The sequence below is a fragment of the Pseudochaenichthys georgianus genome, unplaced genomic scaffold (assembly GCF_902827115.2).
Source record: "Pseudochaenichthys georgianus unplaced genomic scaffold, fPseGeo1.2 scaffold_360_arrow_ctg1, whole genome shotgun sequence".
NCBI lineage: Eukaryota > Metazoa > Chordata > Actinopteri > Perciformes > Channichthyidae > Pseudochaenichthys > Pseudochaenichthys georgianus.
The window spans coordinates 137868-158751 of NW_027262961.1; the positions used below are offsets into that span (position 1 = coordinate 137868).

The following is a 20884-nucleotide window of genomic DNA, read 5'->3' on the forward strand; positions in this document are numbered from 1 at the left end:
AACACTGAGGTAAAGAAAGAATTACATTTTTACTTTATAATTTCACTTATAACTTTTTTTTTCCGATTTTCTTATTTATTTAAAAATCAAAATTTGAAAAATATGTCAAATGTTGAGAAATCATTCAAATTTGGCAGAAACGTCAAACATTTTGGGAAAAAGTCAAGTTCTGACAAAAAAGTCAAAGGAGCTTACCTGAACAGGTGACAGTCAGGAAATGGAGTGAGGAACTTGCTACCGCACACTCGATCAGAGCAGATCCAGACTGAACACAGGCAGAACTGATCCACCACACAGATCTCCTTGAGGACTCCTCTCTCTCTCCCACAGAAACAGCAGAGCCACAGTCGAGATATCTGCAGAGAACACCTGCTGTCTCCAGGGTCCAGAGAGAGTTAAAGCCCCCCACTGGTCTCCAGTCTCCTTGTTTCAGCTCCAGAGTTCCTGAACAGCGACTCTCTCCTCCCACCAGTCTGACCGGCTCTGAAGAGAAACAAGAGAGTGATCGGAGAAAGAATAAAGTGAGTTTGATGAGAACAGAATGAACCAATCACAGCTCCTCTCTACCTGAGCAGGTGAGGCTAACAGCTGTGCCAGGTGAGCAGGTGTTTCTCTCTGAGGCTGAGCTACAGTTCAGGAGAGCAGACTCATGGCCTCCACACTGGAACTCTTTGGTCCACATTGGAGCCTCCCCTTCTCCATAGAGCGCCCCCTGGAGGATTGAGGGAGCCCCACAGCCCAGCTGCCTGCAGACCACCTGAGCATCCTGCTGGTCAAAGTCAGCCTCACACACTGAGGACCAGGACGGGTTAGACTGGTTAGACTTCACCTCCAGTCTACCTGAGCACAGACTGGTCCCATTCACCAGCCTGACAGAGTCTGGAGAGGACAGAAGATAAAACAGAGATTAAGAAACGGACCCAAAACATTTCCTTAACAATATTTCCGAGACGGATACATTGTAATCCATTCTGGAATGCTTTGAACAACAACATAGAGAGGTCGAAGACACACAATCAAAGAGATGAAACAATATTTCAGAGAATCAAACTGGACTCAGATCCAACATGAGTTCCTCTTAACGACAGATCTTTAAATGCGCTATGTAACTGGTTCTGCTTTCTTCATGGCACAATGGGGAAAGCAGTAATAATGTATGGCAGAGTTTTACAGTTTGCGGAAAAGGTAGGACCCAAATGCAGACTATGAAAAAGGTAAAAGGTGTAGAAACAAAAACAAGCTTTATTTAAAAGCTGATGAACATAAACCTGACTGACAGCCCAGGGCACGGCAGAGGACCAGGAAGGGGTCTCGGGCGGACGGCCCGGGGGCAAGGCAGAGTCCAAAAAGGGGCGAAGACCACAGCGGGCGAACCCAGGGAACCGGGCACTAGGGCAAAGGCAGCGGCAGGAAGAGTCAGGGGGCCGTGTACGAGGGCGAGCACCGCGGCCGGGAAAGTCAGGGGGCCGGGCTCAAGGCGAAGACCGCGGCACTCAGGGGGCCGGGCCCGAGGGCGAAGACCGGACAGCTCCGGAGGACGGGCAGGAACCGGTGTTGACCGGACATCTCCAGAGGACTAGAGAGGGAACTCAAGAAGGTACTTGAGAGGAGACTTGAGAGGTGACTCCAGAGGGGACTCGAGAGGGGACTCGAGAGGAGACTTGAGAGGGAACTGGAGAGGTGACTTGAGACGGTCGGTATGCCGACAGGACACAGGGAGCTGGCGTCGGCTGGAGAGCCAACAGGAGACGAGGTGCTGGAGTCGGCCGGTACGCCGACAGGACACGGGGAGCCAGTACTGGAGCCCGGACCATGGCTACTGGGGCCTGTACTGAAGCCGGAACCATGGCTGCTGGGGCCGGTTCTGGAGCCGGAAACATGGCTGTGTGGGCCGGCACTGGAACCGGAACCACTGGAGCACGGGCTGGAATCTTGGTCTTGCGTCTCCTAGAGATTCTTTGGAGGATCCGTGGGCCTCCCAAGGCCTGGTCATACCTCAGGAAAGGGTTTAGAGGCTTCGGACAAGTCCTCAGGACAACTTGTGAAAAGTTGTAGCCACTCAGGCAATATACTCCTGAGCCAGGGCTTGCAAGCAACCTCCTGACGTGCCTCCTTCAACGCAGCCCCTCTACCCCGTCTAGATGAGGCGTTATTCCAAGTGTAAAAAATTTACTCCAGAGAGTACCCAAGACATTCCGCCTGTAGAGCAAAATAATCAGTCTGCTGAGTCCAAAGCTGGTCGGTTCATTCTGTTACGGTTTGCGGAAAAGGTAGGACCCAAATGCAGACTATATACGAGCTTTATTCAAAAGCTGATGAACATAAACATGGCACGAAAAAACACAAGTAGCACAAGATAGTATTAACAAACAAAACTGACCGTGACCAACATGGAGGGAGACAGGAAAGACAAACAATGAACCGACACCGAACACAGGAAGAGATGAGAAACAGCCGGGCAGGGGAGGAGAAACACAAGGGCCACAGGTGAACACAATCAGACAACTAGACACACCAGGGAAACTCAATCAATCAATCAATGTTTATTTATATAGCCCAATATCACAAATGTTACATTTGTCTCAGTGGTCTTCACAGTGTGTACAGAATATCAGTATGACAATACGACACCCTCTGTCCTTAGACCCTCACATCGTACAAGGAAAAACTTCCAAAGAAAAGAAAACCCAGTTTAAGGGAACATGGGAGAAACCTCAGGGAGAGCAACAGAGGAGGGATCCCTCTCCCAGGACGGACAGACGTGCAATAGATGCCGTGTGTAAATTGAAAAGATAATACATTTGCAACATAGGTAGTCCAAATGTTTGGAAATGCATGTGTGTATAATAGGAAGATGAATCCACGAGGATATCCATCCAGGACCGATGATCCAGGACCACAGCCACGACTCGCGATCCAGGACACAGGACCGCAGGATCATCCATGACTCCGGATCCCAGCGTATATAGACACCAAAAAGAAAGACATTTGGGGAAGCTGGGTTAATCGGAACATGAGTGTACACAGGTATAGACAGAGAGAAGGAAGAAGTAAGATGTCCCCCGACAAACTAAGCCTATATCAGCAAAACTAGGGGCTGAATCTAATCAGCCCTAACTATAAGCTTTATCAAAAAGGAAGGTCTTAAGCGCACTCTTAAAAACGGATAGGGTGTCTGCCGCCCGAACACAAACTGGAAGCTGATTCCACAAATGTGGAGCTTGATAAGAAAAGGCTCTGGCTCCCATTGTACTTTTAGAGATTCTAGGAACAACCAAGAATCCTGCATTCTTGGAACGCAATGCCCTAGTAGGACAGTAGGGTATAATGAGTTCTTTAAGGTAAGATGGCGCCTGCCCATTAAGGGCTTTGTAGGCGAGAAGAAGAATTTTAAATTCTATCCTGTGTTCTATAGGGAGCCAGTGTAAGGCAGCCAGAACAGGAGTAATGTGGTCCCTTTTCCTAACTCTGGTTAGTACACGAGCCGCAGCATTTTGAATCAGCTGAAGCGACTTGACTGACTTCTTGGTACTGCCTGATAATAAAGAGTTACAATAATCCAGCCTAGAAGTAACAAATGCATGGACTAGTTTCTCTGCATCGTTTTGAGGCAAGATATGCCTGATTTTTGCAATGTTACGTAGATGGAAGTAGGCGGTCCTTGAAATTGATTTTATGTGGGCGTTAAAGGATAAATCCTGATCAAATATAACACCAAGATTCCTTATAGTCTCACTGGAGGCCAAATTAATGCCATCCATAGTTAGTATATCTTTAGATAGTTTGTTTCGTAGATTCTTCGGGCCAAGTACAATAACTTCAGTTTTGGTCGTGTTTAACATCAAAAAGTTTAAGGTCATCCACGTTTTTAAGTCCTTAAGGCAGTCTTGAATTTTATTTAGATGATTAATTTCATCAGGCTTGATTGATAAATATAGTTGAGTATCATCCGCATAACAATGAAAGTTTACAGAATGATTCCTTATAATATTGCCTAACGGAAGCATATATAATGTGAACAAAAATAGGTCCGAGCACTGAGCCCTGTGGCACTCCATGGCTAACTTTGGTTTGCGTGGAAGATTCATCGTTAACACGTACAAACTGAGAGCGTTCAGATAGATAGGACCTAAAGCAGCCTAAAGCAGTTCCCTGTATGCCAACTAAGTGCTCTAGTCTTTGCAATAGGATATCATGGTCGATAGTATCAAATGCAGCACTGAGATCGAGCAAAACAAGAATAGAGACAAGTCCCTTGTCTGAGGCTATTAGAATATCATTTGTGACTTTAACCAGAGCTGTCTCTGTGCTATGATGTGTTCTAAAGCCAGACTGAAAATCTTCAAATAAATCATTGTTTTTTAAGTAATCACACAACTGTTTTGCAACCGCTTTCTCAAGAATTTTTGAGAGGAACGGAAGATTAGAAATAGGTCTATAGTTGGCTAAAACCTCTGGATCGGGGTTGTGCTTTTTAAGAAGCGGTTTTATCACTGCTACTTTGAATGATTGTGGAACATAGCCTGATAATAAAGACAAGGGAGGAAACTAACGACAGGGAGGAAAACACAGGGAGAAGGACCAAACAAGAAACAAGGAGGAAAACATGACAGGGAGAACAGCAAAACACAGAGGGTACGTACTGTGAACAGCATATTTAATGTAACTATGTTTATTTTTATTATATATTTATTATTATCTTTTATTTTTATTTATTTTTGTAGTATTTAACTTTTTTAATTGTATTGTATTTTATTCTTTATCTTTTATATCTATTTTGTTTTTATTTATTTTTACTTTAATTAATTTTATTATTTATTTCCAACATTGTCATAAATGACCCCTGATTCGTATTGCTCTGCATGTCTCCTTATTACACAATCATCTCTAACACGTGTGTGTGGGTGTTGGTGTTGGTGTGTGTGGACCTTGTGGGGACCTACATCTGTTTACACAGTCACGTGTGGGGACTGGCTTCCCTTATGGGGACAAAATGGAGGTCCCCATAAGGGGAATCATTAATTTTAGAGTGAAGACTTGTTTAGGGTTAGGGTTAGGATAAGTCTCCAGGAAGTGCAGGTCAGTCAATGTAATGTCCCTTGAAGTAATGTTAACACATGGTGTGTGTGTGTGTGTGTGTGTGTGTGTGTGTGTGTGTGTGTGTGTGTGTGTGTGTGTGTGTGTGTGTGTGTGTGTGTGCGCGCGTGTGTGTGTGTGTGTGTGTGTGTGTGTGTGTGTGTGTGTGTGTGTGGTGTGTGTGTGTGTGTGTGTGTGTGTGTGTGTGTGTGTGTGTGTGTGTGTGTGTGTGTTGTGTGTGTGTGTGTGTGTGTGTGTGTGTGTGTGTGTGTGTTGGAGTAATAATCACATTTCACGCCAGACTTGGAGCTGAATGTGTGTGTGAAATCTACGTCAGAGAGAGAGAGAGAGAGAGAGAGAGAGAGAGAGGACTCACCTTGAGCGAAACTCAGACTGAGCGAGCAGAGCAGGAGGAGAGGAATCATCTCAACAACCTGCACAGAAACAGAGAACAGGAAGTGATATCGTTTATAAAAGGAGAACTATATCAACTCCTGATCGGTGTTGTGCAAACAGGAAGAGAATGAAGTACTGATATACACCTGAACATCTTTAAAGAGTCCTCTCTTGCTGATGTTCACGTGTATATCAGTATGTAGTGTCTCTACTTTAAAGAGTCCTCTCCTACTGATGTTCAGGTGTATATCAGTATGTAGTGTCTCTACTTTAAAGAGTACTCTCTAAAAGACTGAAACAACACTGTTGTGAAATAACACTTCTTTAAAAATGTCTTAATGTTGTTCCTGGCTGCCGCTTTTTGAACGTTCACTAACTTTCATAATGATGCCACTTATTACCTTTAATTTCTTGCTGTAGGGCGAATAAAATGTTTCTGATCCTGTTTGAAAGAATCCTTCTTCTTGCAACACATTGTTATGTTTTATTTCATTATCATTGATGCAATACCTCCAGGGGAACACACACACACACACACACACACACACACACACACACACACACACACACACACAAATCTGCTCTGTGTCTCATGAAAACAAAAAGCTTTATTTTCATTGAAAAAACTTGGCAGGAAACTGTTTCTGATATTGAGTAAGAGCTACTGTGTGTGTGTGTGTGTGTGTGTGTGTGTGTGTGTGTGTGTGTGTGTGTGTGTGTGTGTGTGTGTGTGTGTGTGTGTGTGTGTGTGTGGTGTGTGTGTGTGTGTGTGTGTGTGTGTGTGTGTGTGTGTGTGTGTGTGTGTGTGTGTGTGTGTGTGTGTGTGTGTGTGTGTGTGTGTGTGTGTGTGTGTGTGTGTGTTTGTATGGTATCTTTCATTATTTATTCAGATATTTCATATATGTGTGTTAGTGTGCTGGTTTATGTGGTCTAAGCAGATATGTGGTATGAATAAACACCGACACTACGAGGACACTTTGTATTAGCAGGACAGGGTCAGTGTGCTGCTGACTGACAGAGTGGAAGTGTTTCTGGAGAGCTCAAACAGTAAAAGTCTCCAAAATCGAACTATTTTACAAAAACAAAACTTTTGTTAAATCTTTGTTTGAACACAGCGCCCCTGGAGTTGTTATTGGGTACTGCTCCAGCTCACGAATATTAACACTGTAATTTTCAGGTTTTTATAAAAAATTCAGTTTTTTTTGCTGTGACACACACTCACATCGCACTCACGAACACACGGACACACATATACTTGCACACACAAAAACACACACTCAAACACTCACACACACAAAAACACAGCAAAAAAACCTGAATTATCGGGACACTCTGACTTCCAAACTAAAAGCTCGGGATTCAAACCAGCTTACAAGGCCACTGCATATCAAATCATCAACACTTATTTGTATAGCCCAATATCACAAAACAGGTTTGTATCAGTGGGCTTTAGGGGTTAAAAACAAACAACAATAATATTACAGCAAAATGGAAAGACAAGATTTTCTTCTCAGATTTGGACTCTTTTTTCAGAATTTTCCACAAAAACCTGAAAGTAGAATCTAAGAAAAGTCTCACCATGTGGCTCCTCTTGTTGTCCTGCCTCTTCACCCTCCGATCCTCTCTTATTCTGTCTTTATTCAGCACCGTCTCCACCTCTTCTCTGATCTCCTGCATCTCCTCTCTCCCTCCTCTCTCTCCCATCCTCCCCCTCTCTCTCCAAGTCTCCCTCCTCTCTCTCCCATTCTCCCCCCTCTCTCTCAGTGTCTCCCCCCTCTCTCCCCCCCCCCCCATCTCAGGAAGAGGCTTTCCGCTCTGCTGCAAATACTGCTGTGGACATTATTCACTCTCGCCCATATCGTCATGACTGCAGCTTCTGTCTGAAGTTTAGCGGAGAAAAATTGTATATTTTAGATGGAATAATTGACATAATATTCCATGACATAAAAGGCCATGTCACAATTAACAAGTAAAACAAAATGGTCATATTGTCCCGAAAATCATCAAAATTAAATGTTTTAAATGGCACAAAACATATTTAATAAACTACAAAAAGATAACGTGTTTCCTTTATGTAAAGCAAATAACTTTATCATCAGCACAGAGTTAGGTGGGTTCAGATCAGTGATTTTATTTTTACTTTCAGAATATTTATAATGTTTATTTCACTGTTGTTGTGTTTCCTGCTGTTGGAGTCGGCAGGCCTGTATTAATTATTCTGGCAACTAATCAGCCCTACTAATTGACCTAAGAGAAGTTATTGAGTCTATGTAAGTTTACTGCCAGGCTCGGATCCACCTGGATCAGCAAGGTCTCACCTCTACTAACTTCTGAAGAACCAGGTTCAATTAACTGCTGTTTCAATTCAGACAACCGACACACTAAATCCGTCCGAGTGATCCCGTAGGATTCTGGTATCTGTAATGAGGTGTGGCCCTGCCTAAGTTTGAGTGTGGCAGTTGTGCAATCTTACCTTAAAACAGGAGAGGACAGCGCAGACTTATTTAAAGTTATCCCAGTCCAAAAGGGTGGGATGATTTTATTTGAAGAAAATGGTTACCTTCTCTCGATACAATGTGACAATCATACAAAATATTTCATGCTGTGGTAAATTACCAATCAAAAACCTCAATTCACAGTTTTACATTTCTTATTGTATTTGGTAAATCTCTCTTCAACTGTCCCTCTTCAGTTGTATTAAAAACCTCTTCAGCTGGAATTCAGAGGAAAACCCTCATAGATTACCGGGTGTGAAATCAAATACATTAAAATGTCTTCAATTGTCCCTCTTCAGTTGCGATATATAATTGAACGGCCCTCTTCCTTTGGTAATATTAAAATCTCCTCGAGAGTACTTAGGAAAAACCCCGCTCTGACGCTTTCCCTCTCTCAGCTAAAGAGCTTTTATGTTCCACACAAGGACAGAAAACCAAAGACACACCTTCTTACCCATATATGTTGGGAAAGGTCATGACCTCTGGTGTGCGGGACTGGAAATATCCACACTTGTCTCCTATGGTATGGTCTAAACACATTTTGGGGCTCCAGTACTTTTCCATTGATTCAGGGCTCTCCTCTCTACAGCCTGCTGTACTTGAAGACAACTGTCTCCCCTCTGCTAAACAGTGACTTGACACCCATAGTGATAAACTATAATAGGCCTTAAACAACATTTTCCAAACCACTTTTTTTGGATGTATAGTGAGTATAGAACAACATGAAATATAATGCATTTTCATTGTGGAAAAAAATTGGGCAATTGTGTGAAAAAAAGTTTGAGATTTGAGAAAAAAGTCAAAAACTCTGAGAAAAAATTCAAAGGAGCTTACCTGAACAGGTAAGAGTCAGGAAACGTAAAAATGCCAAAGTTGCTGCACATTCCCTCAGAGCAGATCCAGACTCAACACAGTCAGATCTGATCCACCACAAAGATCTGACTGAGGACTCCACTCTCTCTCCCACAGAAACAGCAGAACCACAGTCGAGATCTCTGCAGAGAACACTTGCTGCCTTCAGGGTCCAGAGAGAGCTATAGCCCCCCACTGGTCTCCATTCTCCCTGATGTTTCACCTCCAGGTCTCCTGCACAGCGACTCTCTCCTCCCACCAGTCTGACCTCATCAGGCTCTGAAGAGAAACAAGAGAGTGATCAGAGAGAGAATAAAGTGAGTTTGATGAAATTAACCAATCACAGCTGCAGCTCCTCTATTTTATATTCTATTTACATGTATATCAAATTCAAAGTTGTTATTGTCATATACACATAAGCTGCAGGTTAGGAATGGCAATGAGACATTTTTAGGAAAAAGTCCAAATGTTTAGGAAAAAGTCCAAATTTGGGCAAAAAAGTCAAAAACTCGGAGAGAAGTCAATTTTGGAAAAAAACATCTAATTTGGAGAAAAACAAAAGTAACATTACCGTAGGAAATGAGCATGATGAGTCGATAAATATGGTCGACAATTAATCAAAACGTATTAGCATAAAGGTGTGACTTAGAAATAAATGCTCATATCTCATCAACAATGTATCCATTTACCACATATGTTGGTGGATAGGTTCAGTCTGTGTTGGGGAATCGGCATACCAAAGCATTTCGATTTCGGATTATAGGGGGTGACAAAAACACCACACATTTATAACTCAAGAACGGATGGAAATTTTTTTTTTTTATTTTACTACACATACTCGGAGAGTGAGTGTGAACTGAGATGTAAAGTGTCGCGAACAATGACGAATGTGGGCGTGACCTATACAGTGTTTTTTAATTGTGATGAGCTCAAATGAGCTATGGCCGCAAAACTTGGGACACACGTCACAGCCCACGACCTTTTCGAGAGTGTAAAAATAAATCGTATTTCTTTTTTAAAACAGCTCAGTTGCTATTGTGTGGTAGTTGCATATAGTTTCTCAGATGTTCACGAATGTTGGCACCAGGTCGCGTTAACCGAATATTTTCCGTCAATGACGGATTTTTTCTAACAATGACGAAAAAATCTGAAAGCAGTCCGTCATTTTGACAGATTAGAACACAACTCGGAAAAGCGCCAAAATGTCCACCAGCGTGCCACATTATATTACATCCTTAGTGGCCAGGTCGACTGAGGGCGATCTACTGTACTCTACTGTAGTGTGTAACTATTACTAAACTATGGGTTTTCTCTGGAAGTTGTTCCTTGTACGATGTGAGGGTCTAAGGACAGAGGGTGTCGTTTTTCTCATACTGATATTCTGAACAATCTGTGCTGTTGTATTTGCTGTAAAGTGTCTCTACTGTAGGCTATTTTTATTTTATGTACAGCACTTTGGCTCGACCAAAAATCGTTTATAAATGTGCTATATAAATAAAACTTGATTTGATTTGATATTATTTAGTCATTCACACCAATGTCCAGTTGGTGGCGAGTGTGTGCACATTAAGTAGCTATTGTCTAGTCTTGTTTTTGACCTCGTTGTTTAACCGGCTTTAGCAATCGCAAAATGTCACGGCAGCTGAGTGTCCGAAGCTTTTTTAATAAGCCCAGTGATTGTGATGGTGTGGATAAACGAGGTGAAAAAAGAGGGATTGATGCGGTGGAGGATGAAGGACAAGCCAGTAAGACTTCAACTGACAATGTTCAGCCAGCAGCAGAGGGACAAGCAAGTGGCAAGAAGTTCAAGCGGGAGTACCGGGTTCAGTGGGAGCAAGAGTTTAAGTGGCTGAGGATGGAAGATGGCCAAATGTTCTGCGACATCTGTAGAATAGCTAAGACGAGTAACAGATTTATCCGAGGGTGCACGACGATGCAGAAATCAGCGCTGAATGATCACAAACGCAGCCATATCCACATCGAAGCATTAAGGGTGGTCAACCAGAGCGTGGCAATGGTAAAACATGTGGAGAAATTGAGGGTTGCCTGTAACGAGGCATTAAAAACACAATTGAATTGAAGTGTTGCATATGGCAAACACAAACACCCCAAGCCACCTATATCCCAAACTAATACAGCTATTACAATCTGCTGGGTGTCCAGATCTCAACAGTGCGCACACGTACACCCACCATGAGACATTCAATCAGATGGAGGAGGCGATAGCAATGACCATAACCAGCACTATCGATGAATGCATCACAACAAAAATAAAAGATGTGCTATCGGGCCGTGGTGTAGCTATGGCTCGGGTCGTCGGTCTGGGAAGTGATGGAGCGAATGTGATGGTGGGTCGAAAGGCCGGAGTTGCACAAAAGATGCGGCTGAATGACTGTCCCTACCTCGTAAACATTCACTGTGGTGCGCACAGAACGGCACTGGCTGTGCGCGATGCCTCCAAGGCTGTGCGTGAAATAAGTGCATATGTTACGACAATTAATAACATATACACTTACTACAAGAATTCCAACCATCAGCTACACGCTGGCTGTCGCTGGAGAGGGCAGTTAAGGGCATACGTGCCAACTGGGTTGCTCTGGTGTTGGAGTTGCAGGAGGAGGAAGCTGACAAAGACTGTCCGGTCGCTAAGGGGATTATAAAGCGCCTATAAACGCTCATGTTCCCTGCCTTGACTCACCTGCTGACTGACGTCTTGGCCGTGGTGAACTGCATGAACCTCACATTACAAAAAGAAGATGTCAACATGTCCTCCATCCAGCCCGTCGTGAACATGACCCTTGCCAGCCTCGAGGACTTGATGAATGAGCCAGGTGAGGTGGGGACCACATTTAACGAGGCTTTACAAGACGGCAAGTTCTGTGGCATCACGCTCACCCAGGCAGACGCTCAGACCTTTTCACGTGTGCGCACAGACTACATCGCGGAGGTTACTAAATCCATCAAAAAAAGATTTCCTTCGGAGCATGTAGGCATCATTGCTGATCTCGACACCGTGATCAATGCGTCTCGCTATCCGGGTGCTGACAACGCGTTAAAGAGCTACGGACTGGAGGCCTTGGAGCGCGTCTGTGACCACTACGGGTTGCAAAGGGATGCAGCTGCGCCACTGGTGCAGAAGGAGCGCATGCTGCGGGATTTCCTCCCAGTGAAGCGAGTGCTTGCAGGATCGGGAAATCCCTCATTCAGAGAGTCTTGCCGACTTCTGATCACTTCCCTGGGAGAAATGTTTCCCGACTACAAAACATTGGCTGAAGTGGCGCTGGTAATTCCAGTCTCCAGCGTAGCAGCAGAGCGCGGGTTCAGCCTTCAGAACAACATCAAAACGGCCATGAGAAGTCGTCTTTCGGAGGCAAAGACCCAACGCTTAATGACAATCGCCTTTGCAACAATCTCCCTTGATGCATTTGACTATGCACAAGCGAGCACCCAGTTTAAATCCCTGTGGCCCAGGAGGAAGGTCTGATTTCAGGCTAGGCTACAGCAGGTCAATTGAGTTGTTCTTGTAAATGTTTTGTTCATATTTTCACTGTAATTGTCTCATTTAAAACAATGGCATTGTTCATATTTGCCTGTTTGGGAACAATGGTCGCTGTATTTTAGTGGCCTCTGCCCCCTCTGTTGTGCTGTCAGTGCAGGAAAAAATAAAACATTCATATTCGTGTTGACATGAAAAGTGACCGCACGCATCTTTTTTTCACACAATACACACACGTTACCAAATAAGGAGTGAGAGTGACGCATAGCCAACACCTGAAGCTGCGATACTCTGGTGGCTACAATTAGCAGCTAACATTATTAAATTAATAAATAAAAAAATAAATAAAATGACGGAAATGTTATGATCCTGTCCGTCAAAATGACGGACAACGAAAAAGTCTAGCGCAACCACTGGTTGGCACAGACATTCCTCATGGAATTGCGGACATATTTTCAATTGGCTTCCATTAGCCCCGCTACCCAGGAAGTCGGCCATTTTGTAAAATGTGCGTTTTTCATGCATTTTAAGCACTTTTTTGAGAACTCCACATAGGGAAATTATCGGAAAACTTCCAAACCCGGACAAGTTAAGAGCATATCCAATGCGTATGCTACATTGCGATGGAATAGTCGTTCGCTTGAACGGGGAGATTGTAGGCTAGGGGAGAATTTTTGTTGAGAAAACAGTCAAATAGTCAAAAAAGTTAAATTGAGGAAAAATTCAAGGAAAAGTCAAATATTCGAGGAAAAAGTCAAATTTGTTGAACAATTTAAATAGTGCAAGAAGTCTATATACATCTAAATACAATATGGTATGTACAAGAATAAGAATAATAATAACAGAATATGAAATTAAATAATGTACATTAAGACTAAATTAAAAACGATTTATTGCGGTGATAACTATTTATATAAATAAGTGGATTGCAGGATGAGACTTAATGCATATAGATTGTATATAGACTTCTTGCAGTATTTTTTATGTTATTATATATGTTGTAGGGGTGGGGGAAATAATCAATATAGCATAGTATCGCGATACTTTGTGTGGCGATATTGTATCGATACATGGACGCCAAGTATCGATATTTTATTTTATTTATTATGATATAAACTGTAGCATATCCCTCCGAAAGATGGTCGTACACTTGACTGATGATTTCTAATTTATTGAAAACTCCAAAAACCAAGGCAAGAGCTACACAAAGACACGAAACAACAAATATATCTAAGCTACATCCATATGAGCCTTACTTTAGAATACCATTCAACAAGTGAACTCCAAATATTTATCAAAGTTATAATTCAGTATATGAACGAATTAAGACACAAACCACATTTTATATTACAGTTAACACTAACCTTGTGCCTCTTCGGGAGTGCTAACACTTAAATGTAAACTTTATCTTTTGATATCGTTGTATTTAAATGTTGATATCTCCGTTAATATCTGTACTTTATCTCCGTTCATTTTCTCCGGCAAGTTGTTGGAACAGTAACTTCCTGCTAATAGCGCAAAGTCATCTTCAAAGTAAAGGCATGTCTATATAAAACAGGATGGTACGTTAAGACATGTATACAATTGCAATGAAAGTAACACAAACAATACCATCTCCTTTTCAGGTTCAAAGAACAAAATGTAGTAATTTACATAAACTATTCATATTACAAATACATGTTTTAACCAGGAAGGGAAGACAGACATGGATATGACCCCTGTGATTTGCAATATCGCAATATTTCTTATGGCATTACTTAGCATATTGTAAAATAGCAATACTATCGTATCGTGGCTTAAGTATCGCGATAGTATCGTGGGGATCCTGGTTATTCCCACCCCTAATATGTTGCATTGTTGGAGGAGCTCAGGTCAGGAGAATTTCATTGCCATTTCTACATTGTAGCTTATGTGCATATGACAATTAAACCTTTGAATCTTCTACCTGAGCAGGTGAGGCCAATAGCTGTGCCAGGTGAGCAGGTGTTTCTCTCTGAGGCTGAGCTACAGTCCAGGAGAGCAGACTCATGGCCTCCACACTGGAACTCTTTGGTCCCCATTGGAGCCTCCCCTTCTCCATAGAGCGCCCCCTGGAGGACTGAAGGAGCCCCACAGCCCAGCTGCCTGCAGACCACCTGAGCATCCTGCTGGTCAAAGTCAGCCTCACACACTGAGGACCAGGACGGGCTAGACTGGTTAGACTGGTTAGACTTCACCTCCAGTCTACCTGAGCACAGACTGGTCCCATTCACCAGCCTGACAGAGTCTGGAGAGGACAGAAGATAAAACTGAGGTAAAGAAAACAGTTAATTTTATCTTTTTAATGTACGTTATACTTTATTTCTATTTCCTTATTTGTTATATATTTTAAAAATCTAAAAGACTGACAAAAAAGTCAAATTTGGAGAAAAAAATCTAAATTTGAGAAAAAAGTTAAATTTGGAGGAAAAAGTCTAATTCTGAGAAAAAAAGTCAAAGGCGCTTACCTGAACAGGTAAGGGTCAGGAAGTGGGAAAAGGAAACTTGATAATGCACACTGCCTCAGAGCAGATCCAGACACAACACAGTCAGATCTGATCAACCACGTAGATCTGTCGAGGACTCCTCTCTCTCTCCCACAGAAACTGCAGAGCCACAGTCCAGATCTCTGCAGGCAACACCTGCTGTCTTCAGGGTCCAGAGAGCACCCCTCACTGGTCTCCAGTCTCCATGAAGCTTCACCTCCAGGGTCTCCTGCACAGCGACTCTCTCCTCCCACCAGTCTGACCGCTCTGAAGAGAAACAAGAGAGTCATCGGAGAGAGAATAAATTGAGTTTGATTAAATGAACCAATCACAGCTGCAGCTCCTCAATTTTATATTCTATTTACATGTATATCAAATTCAAATTCAAGGCTTGTATTGTCATATACACATTAGCTATATGTTAGAAATGGCAATGAGACATTTGAGAAAACACATGCAAATTTGGGAGGAAAGTTTCAACATTTGAGAACAAATTTAAATGTTGAGTAATAAGTCAAATTTGGATAAAAAAAAATGAGACTTCTTGCAGTAAGTTTTATTTCTGTATTTTATTATATATGTTGAATTGTTGGAGGAGCTCAGGTCAGAAAAATTCCATTGCCATTTCTACCCTGTAACTTATGTGCATATGACAATAAAACCTTTGAATCTTTGAATCTTCTACCTGAGCAGGTGAGGCTAACAGCTGTGCCAGGTGAGCAGGTGTTTCTCTCTGAGGCTGAGCTACAGTCCAGGAGAGCAGACTCATGGCCTCCCACTGGAACTCTTTGGTCCACATTGGAGTCTCCCAATCTCCATAGAGCGCCCCCTGGAGGACTGAAGGAGCCCCACAGCCAAGCTGCCTGCAGACCACCTGAGCATCCTGCTGGTCAAAGTCAGCCTCACACACTGAGGACCAGGACGGGTCAGACTGGTTAGAGTTCACCTCCAGTCTACCTGAACACGGACTGGTCCCCCCTAGCAGCCTGACAGAGTCTGGAGAGGACAGAAGATACAACTTAGGTAAAGAAACAGTTACTTTTAAATGTTTCATTGTATCTTTATTTCAATGTTCTTATTTGTTAATTATTGAAAAATCAAAATTTGATAAAAAAGTCCAAAAACACTGAAAAAAATCAAAATGTTGAGGAAATGTCCAATTTCAAGGAAAAAGTCAAATTCTGAGAAAAGAAGTGAAAGGAGCCTACCTGAACAGGTAAGACTAAGGATGTCGTTAGAGGAATATGATACTGCACAGTCCCTCAGAACAGATCCAGACTGAACACAGTCAGGTCTGATCCTCCACACAGATCTCTTTGAGGACGCCTTTCTCTCTCCCACAGAAACAGCAGAGCCACAGTCCAGATCTCTGCAGAGAACACCTGCCGTCTTCAGGGTCCTGAGAGAGGATAAGCCCCCCACTGGTCTCCATTTCTCCCTGATGTTTCACCTCCAGGTCTCCTGCACAGCGACTCTCTCCTCCACCAGCCTGACCTCATCAGGCTCTGAAGAGAAACAAGAGAGTCATCAGAGTCACCTATTTTATATTCTATTTATCAAATCAAATCAAATCAGGTTTATTTATAGAGCACATTTAAAAACGATTTCTGGTCGAGCTAAAGTGATCTACATGCAATAAAAAACACTTTACTACAATAGCAAACAAAAGACAATAATTTACAACAGCAAATATCAAAACAAAAGACAGGGAAATGTCAGGAGTCGTGCTCCGCTCTGACTAGAAGGCCAGGGAGAAGAAGTGAGTCTTTAGTTGTAGATTTAAACACCCCTAGGTGATGGGCCAACCTCACATGGAGGGGCAGAGTGTTCCAGAGCCGAGGGCCAGCTGCTAAGAAGGCTTGGACGACCTCTGGTTTTGAGCCTGGTCTTGGGCACTATCAGCAGCAGCTGGTCAGCCGACCTTAAGGCTCTGCCTGGGGTGTAGTGATGGAGGAGTTCGGCTATATAAGCCGGAGCCAGCCCATTTAGGGCTTTGAAAACAAATAAAATAAGTTTTAAAATCTATTCTGAACCGAACTGGAAGCCGGTGCAATGAGGCCAGAACTGGGGTGATGTGGTCACGCTTTGTATGGCCAGTGAGAAGACGTGCAGCTGCGTTATGAACCAGCTGCAGGCGCTAATTGAGGCCTGGTCCATACCCACATACAGAGCGCTGCAGTAATCCAGTTCTCGAGGTAACAAAGGCGGTTAATAACCCTTTCCAGGTCTTTAAAAGATAAAAACGACTTGGTCTTAGCCAATAGTCGTATTTTAAAAAAGCAGGTCTTGACTACGCTGCTGACCTGCTTCAAATTTTAAAGCGCTATTGAAGGTCACTCCAAGGTTCATGACGGAGGGGAGGATGTTTTCATTGAGGGAGCCCAGAATAGCAATCTGAGAGGCTGGAGGTTGGGGTCCAAAAAAATTGACCTCGGTCTTGCTCTCTATGAGGTTAAGGACATTTTGACCTGAGCCAGGATTTGATATCTGTCAAGCAGTCCATCAATAGCTGTAATGAGTTGACATTCTGAATTGAGAGGCAGATAGATCTGTGTATCGTCAGCATAACAATGGAAGGGAATGTTGTCTTTTGTGAGAATTTAACCTAGGGGCAGTATGTACAGATAGAAAAGGATGGGGCCCAGTATAGAGCCTTGGGGAACCCCACAGGTAAGAGGGGCTTTGGCAGAGGAGAAGGCACCTAGCTGCACTGAGAAGCTACGGTCCGTCAGGTAGGACCTGAACCATGCAACGTCAGAGCCTGTGATGCCTGCGGACTTTTCAAGCCGCGACAACAGGATGCTATGGTCCACAGTGTCGAAGGTAGCTGTCAGGTCAACAGCACCAGGGTAGCTGGGCTATCTGAGTCGGCAGCTAGGAGCAGATCATTAAAAACAATTAATGCCCCTTTCACACCAACGCAGTTCCGTTTAGCTCCGTGCTAGAGCTTTTCTGGTTCGGAACAGTTTTTTCTTTTCAGCCCCCGTTTTGTTCACACCGCCCAGAGCCCGACTGGTGCTGCCACTGCTGGGTCGATGATCGTGTTGCTTTTAATCATACGAAGCCAGATTAAATTAAATAACGACTTCTCCAACCTTATACTTTTCTCCAGAGTGCGTGGTTCATTGTTTATTAATGTCCGATAGCTGCTATAATACAAAACAAAACGTCTGCCCGCTCTCCACAATGATCAATAACAGCGAACGGATGGTCAAAGTAAGGTACAAATAAACAGAATCACACGAAGCCTCAAGCTCCGAACCGGCCCTGGAACCACGTTGGTGTAAAAGGGCCAAAAAGGGCTGTTTCAGTACTGTGCATAGGTTTGAAGCCAGGCTGAAACTTTTCGTGAATCCCAAGCGTGGTTAAGAAAGACTGCAGCCGTCTGGTAGTCGGAAAGGCAAGCAAGAAGGATACATGGAGTTTATCCTTTTTGCATTTTCTCTCTGCATGCCTGCAGGTGCGTCTGAGAGCACGAGTACAGTCATTGAGCCACGGCTCTGAGAGAACTTTGGTGCGTGACCCGTCTAAGTGTAAAAGGAGCAACAGAATCCAATATTAGGGTACATGTCGAGTCAAACATGGGGATAAGCTTATCCGCACTAAGAGCACAGTTCACCTCTAATTTACAGATCAGGGAAGCATTAAAAACATCAGAAAACTGTGAGGCAGTCAAGGGGTCAATCGAAAGCAGACGACGCGCAGGGGCACGTGATTCGACTCGGAAGGGATCAAAGTTACCGGTATATGGTCTAGATATGCGTGTTGCTGCACAGATTTCATCCACAGAGACAGACAGTCCAAACGATAATACTAAATCCAAAGTGTGTCCTTTTTCGTGTGTTGGGCCAGCCACGGACTGAACGAGACCAAAAGAATCAAGGAGATTGAAAACGTCCCCAACCAGAGGTTTGGACTCGCAGCACACACGGACATTGAAGTCTCCGGAAATCAAAACACGATCATATTTCACCATGATCTCGGACAGAAAGTCGGAAAAGTCATTTATGAAATTCTTATTGCACTTTGGCGGACGATACACGACAGCTCAAAGCACAGGTGGGGGCGAGTTCAATTCAAAAAGTTGCAACTCAAAGCTAGCGTAAATAGGTACAGGGTGAAGCAATCGGCATTGGAGGCTAGCGCTAAACATTGAGGCTATGCCCCCACCACGGCCGGTGGTAAGGGGGGAGCTGAAGAATGTACAGTCAGGAGGAAGAAGTTCAGAGAACGGTGTATACTCGCCAGCGTGCACCCAGGTCTCCGTCAGGAACATTAAATCCAGTGCACGAGAGGTGAAGAAGTCATTTAGCAGGAACGTTTTGTTTGCTATTGACCTAGTATTTAGCAGAGCCATGCAAAGTTTTCGCTCCGGGCTGGCCAAAGGTGTAGTGCGTCTCAGCTGACGAAGATGTGCGTGTTGTCGGGCAGGAGGGGCAGCGAGCGGGCTCAGCAGAGGCCGCAGCTCCGGAAAGACAGGGCGAATCCACCGATCCTTCAGATGACGTGCAGCGGGAGGGCCATGACATCTGATGCGTGGATTAGTCCCAGAAGAAGCCGCCAGGTATGATTTTTGATGGACCAGCGCACCACCACGCTTCCCCGTCTTCTAAAGCGCTTTCGGCGAGGAAGGATGCAGGGCAACCGGCGCAGGTAGGTGGGAATATCCGACAGTAGAGGGGGGGAGTTGATTTATGGTTGCCAGATGTAGGATTGGGAAGCAGTATAAACTCCAGTGAGGGTCTTAGGTGGAGGAGAGATTGGCGATCGTAGACGAGCAGAGACATTCTGACATACGTAAAATAAAAGCAGGATAGCTAAAGGCAGAGAGCTGAGGGAGCGGCGAGCCGACACAGGCGCCATCTTCCCACACTGGTCAAAGCTTTTGTCACGAAGGATTTACATGTATATCAAATTCAAATTGAGCTAAAGTGTAGAAAAGTAAATGAAATTCTCCTGATCTGAGCTCTTCCAACAATGCAACATATATAATAAAATACAAAAATCAAAGTTTGAGGAAAAAGTCAAAAACTGAGAAAAAAGACACATTTTGAGAAATAAGTCAAATTTGGAGAAACAAATCAAATTTGAAAAAAAGGTATATTTTCTGGAAAATAATCATGACAATGTGACAATCATACAAAATATTTCATGCTGCGGTAAATTACTAATGAAAAACCTCAATTCACAGTTTTACATTTCTTATTTTATTTGGTAAATCCCTCTGTCCCTCTTCCGTTGGTAATATTAAAATCATTTCTAGAGTACTTCAGAAAAACCCCGCTCTGAAGCTTTCCCTCTCTCAGCTATAGAGCTTTTATGCTCCACACAAGGACAGAAAACCAAAGACACACCTACATACTAGGGCTGTGCAATTAATGGTGATTTAATCTCGATTACGATTTTGGCTTGCAACGATTATGAAAACAACTTAATTGAAAGAAAACGATTATTTTTGCTGCATTCCCTTTCGCAATGATGCCCTCAATTTGTCTTGCGTTATACATCCTGCCCGCATGTGCACTTTCACCCCTCTCTAAAAGCCCTCTCAGCCAGGTTGTGTTGTGACTTACAGGTCTGTTTAATAAATCCATATAAACATGTTACAAGGGAAGCTTTAGTTGCCGTGTCTCTATTCTCCGGTTCTCCATGCTCCGATCTCTAGCGGACAGTCAACTTTTACTAACCTCGTCAAGCTGGAGCCTCTTAGCTCTTTACTTCTGGTTTCTGGATATGGCGTTACCAAAATAAGAGTACTGCGTGTAGCAGTATAAATAAACATTACAGGTAGAGAGTGACATTAGTTATCATATGTATATGTTTAGTAGGTTGGAAGTGCGCTCCAAAATATTTGTTTATCTTCTTTATTGGTATTTATTATTTTCACATTATTTATTTAAATGTAGATATAAATGTATAATTTAATTTTTGTATTGGTTTTTCAGTTGAATTCTACTTAAAGTTCAGGGTATTCAACTGTTAAAAACATACTGTTCAAAATTATTTTAATTTGTTTTAAAGTTCAATAAATGGATGTTTTCAAAGTCAATGAATAATTGTATTTA

At 43.2% G+C, this 20884-nt stretch overlaps 1 protein-coding gene across 1 annotated transcript in view; it reads right to left on the reverse strand.

Annotated features, from left to right (window-relative positions):
* LOC117442223 (uncharacterized) overlaps positions 1-20884 on the reverse strand; it is a 93652-nt gene that overhangs the window by 50322 nt on the left and 22446 nt on the right. The window contains exons 11-17 of the mRNA XM_071202374.1: positions 16028-16240; positions 15505-15815; positions 14935-15084; positions 14261-14603; positions 8802-9098; positions 568-879; positions 196-483 (exon numbers count right to left, since the gene is read on the reverse strand). Coding sequence (XP_071058475.1) covers positions 196-483; positions 568-879; positions 8802-9098; positions 14261-14603; positions 14935-15084; positions 15505-15815; positions 16028-16240 — 1914 coding nt within the window. The remainder of the gene's footprint in view (positions 1-195; positions 484-567; positions 880-8801; positions 9099-14260; positions 14604-14934; positions 15085-15504; positions 15816-16027; positions 16241-20884) is intronic.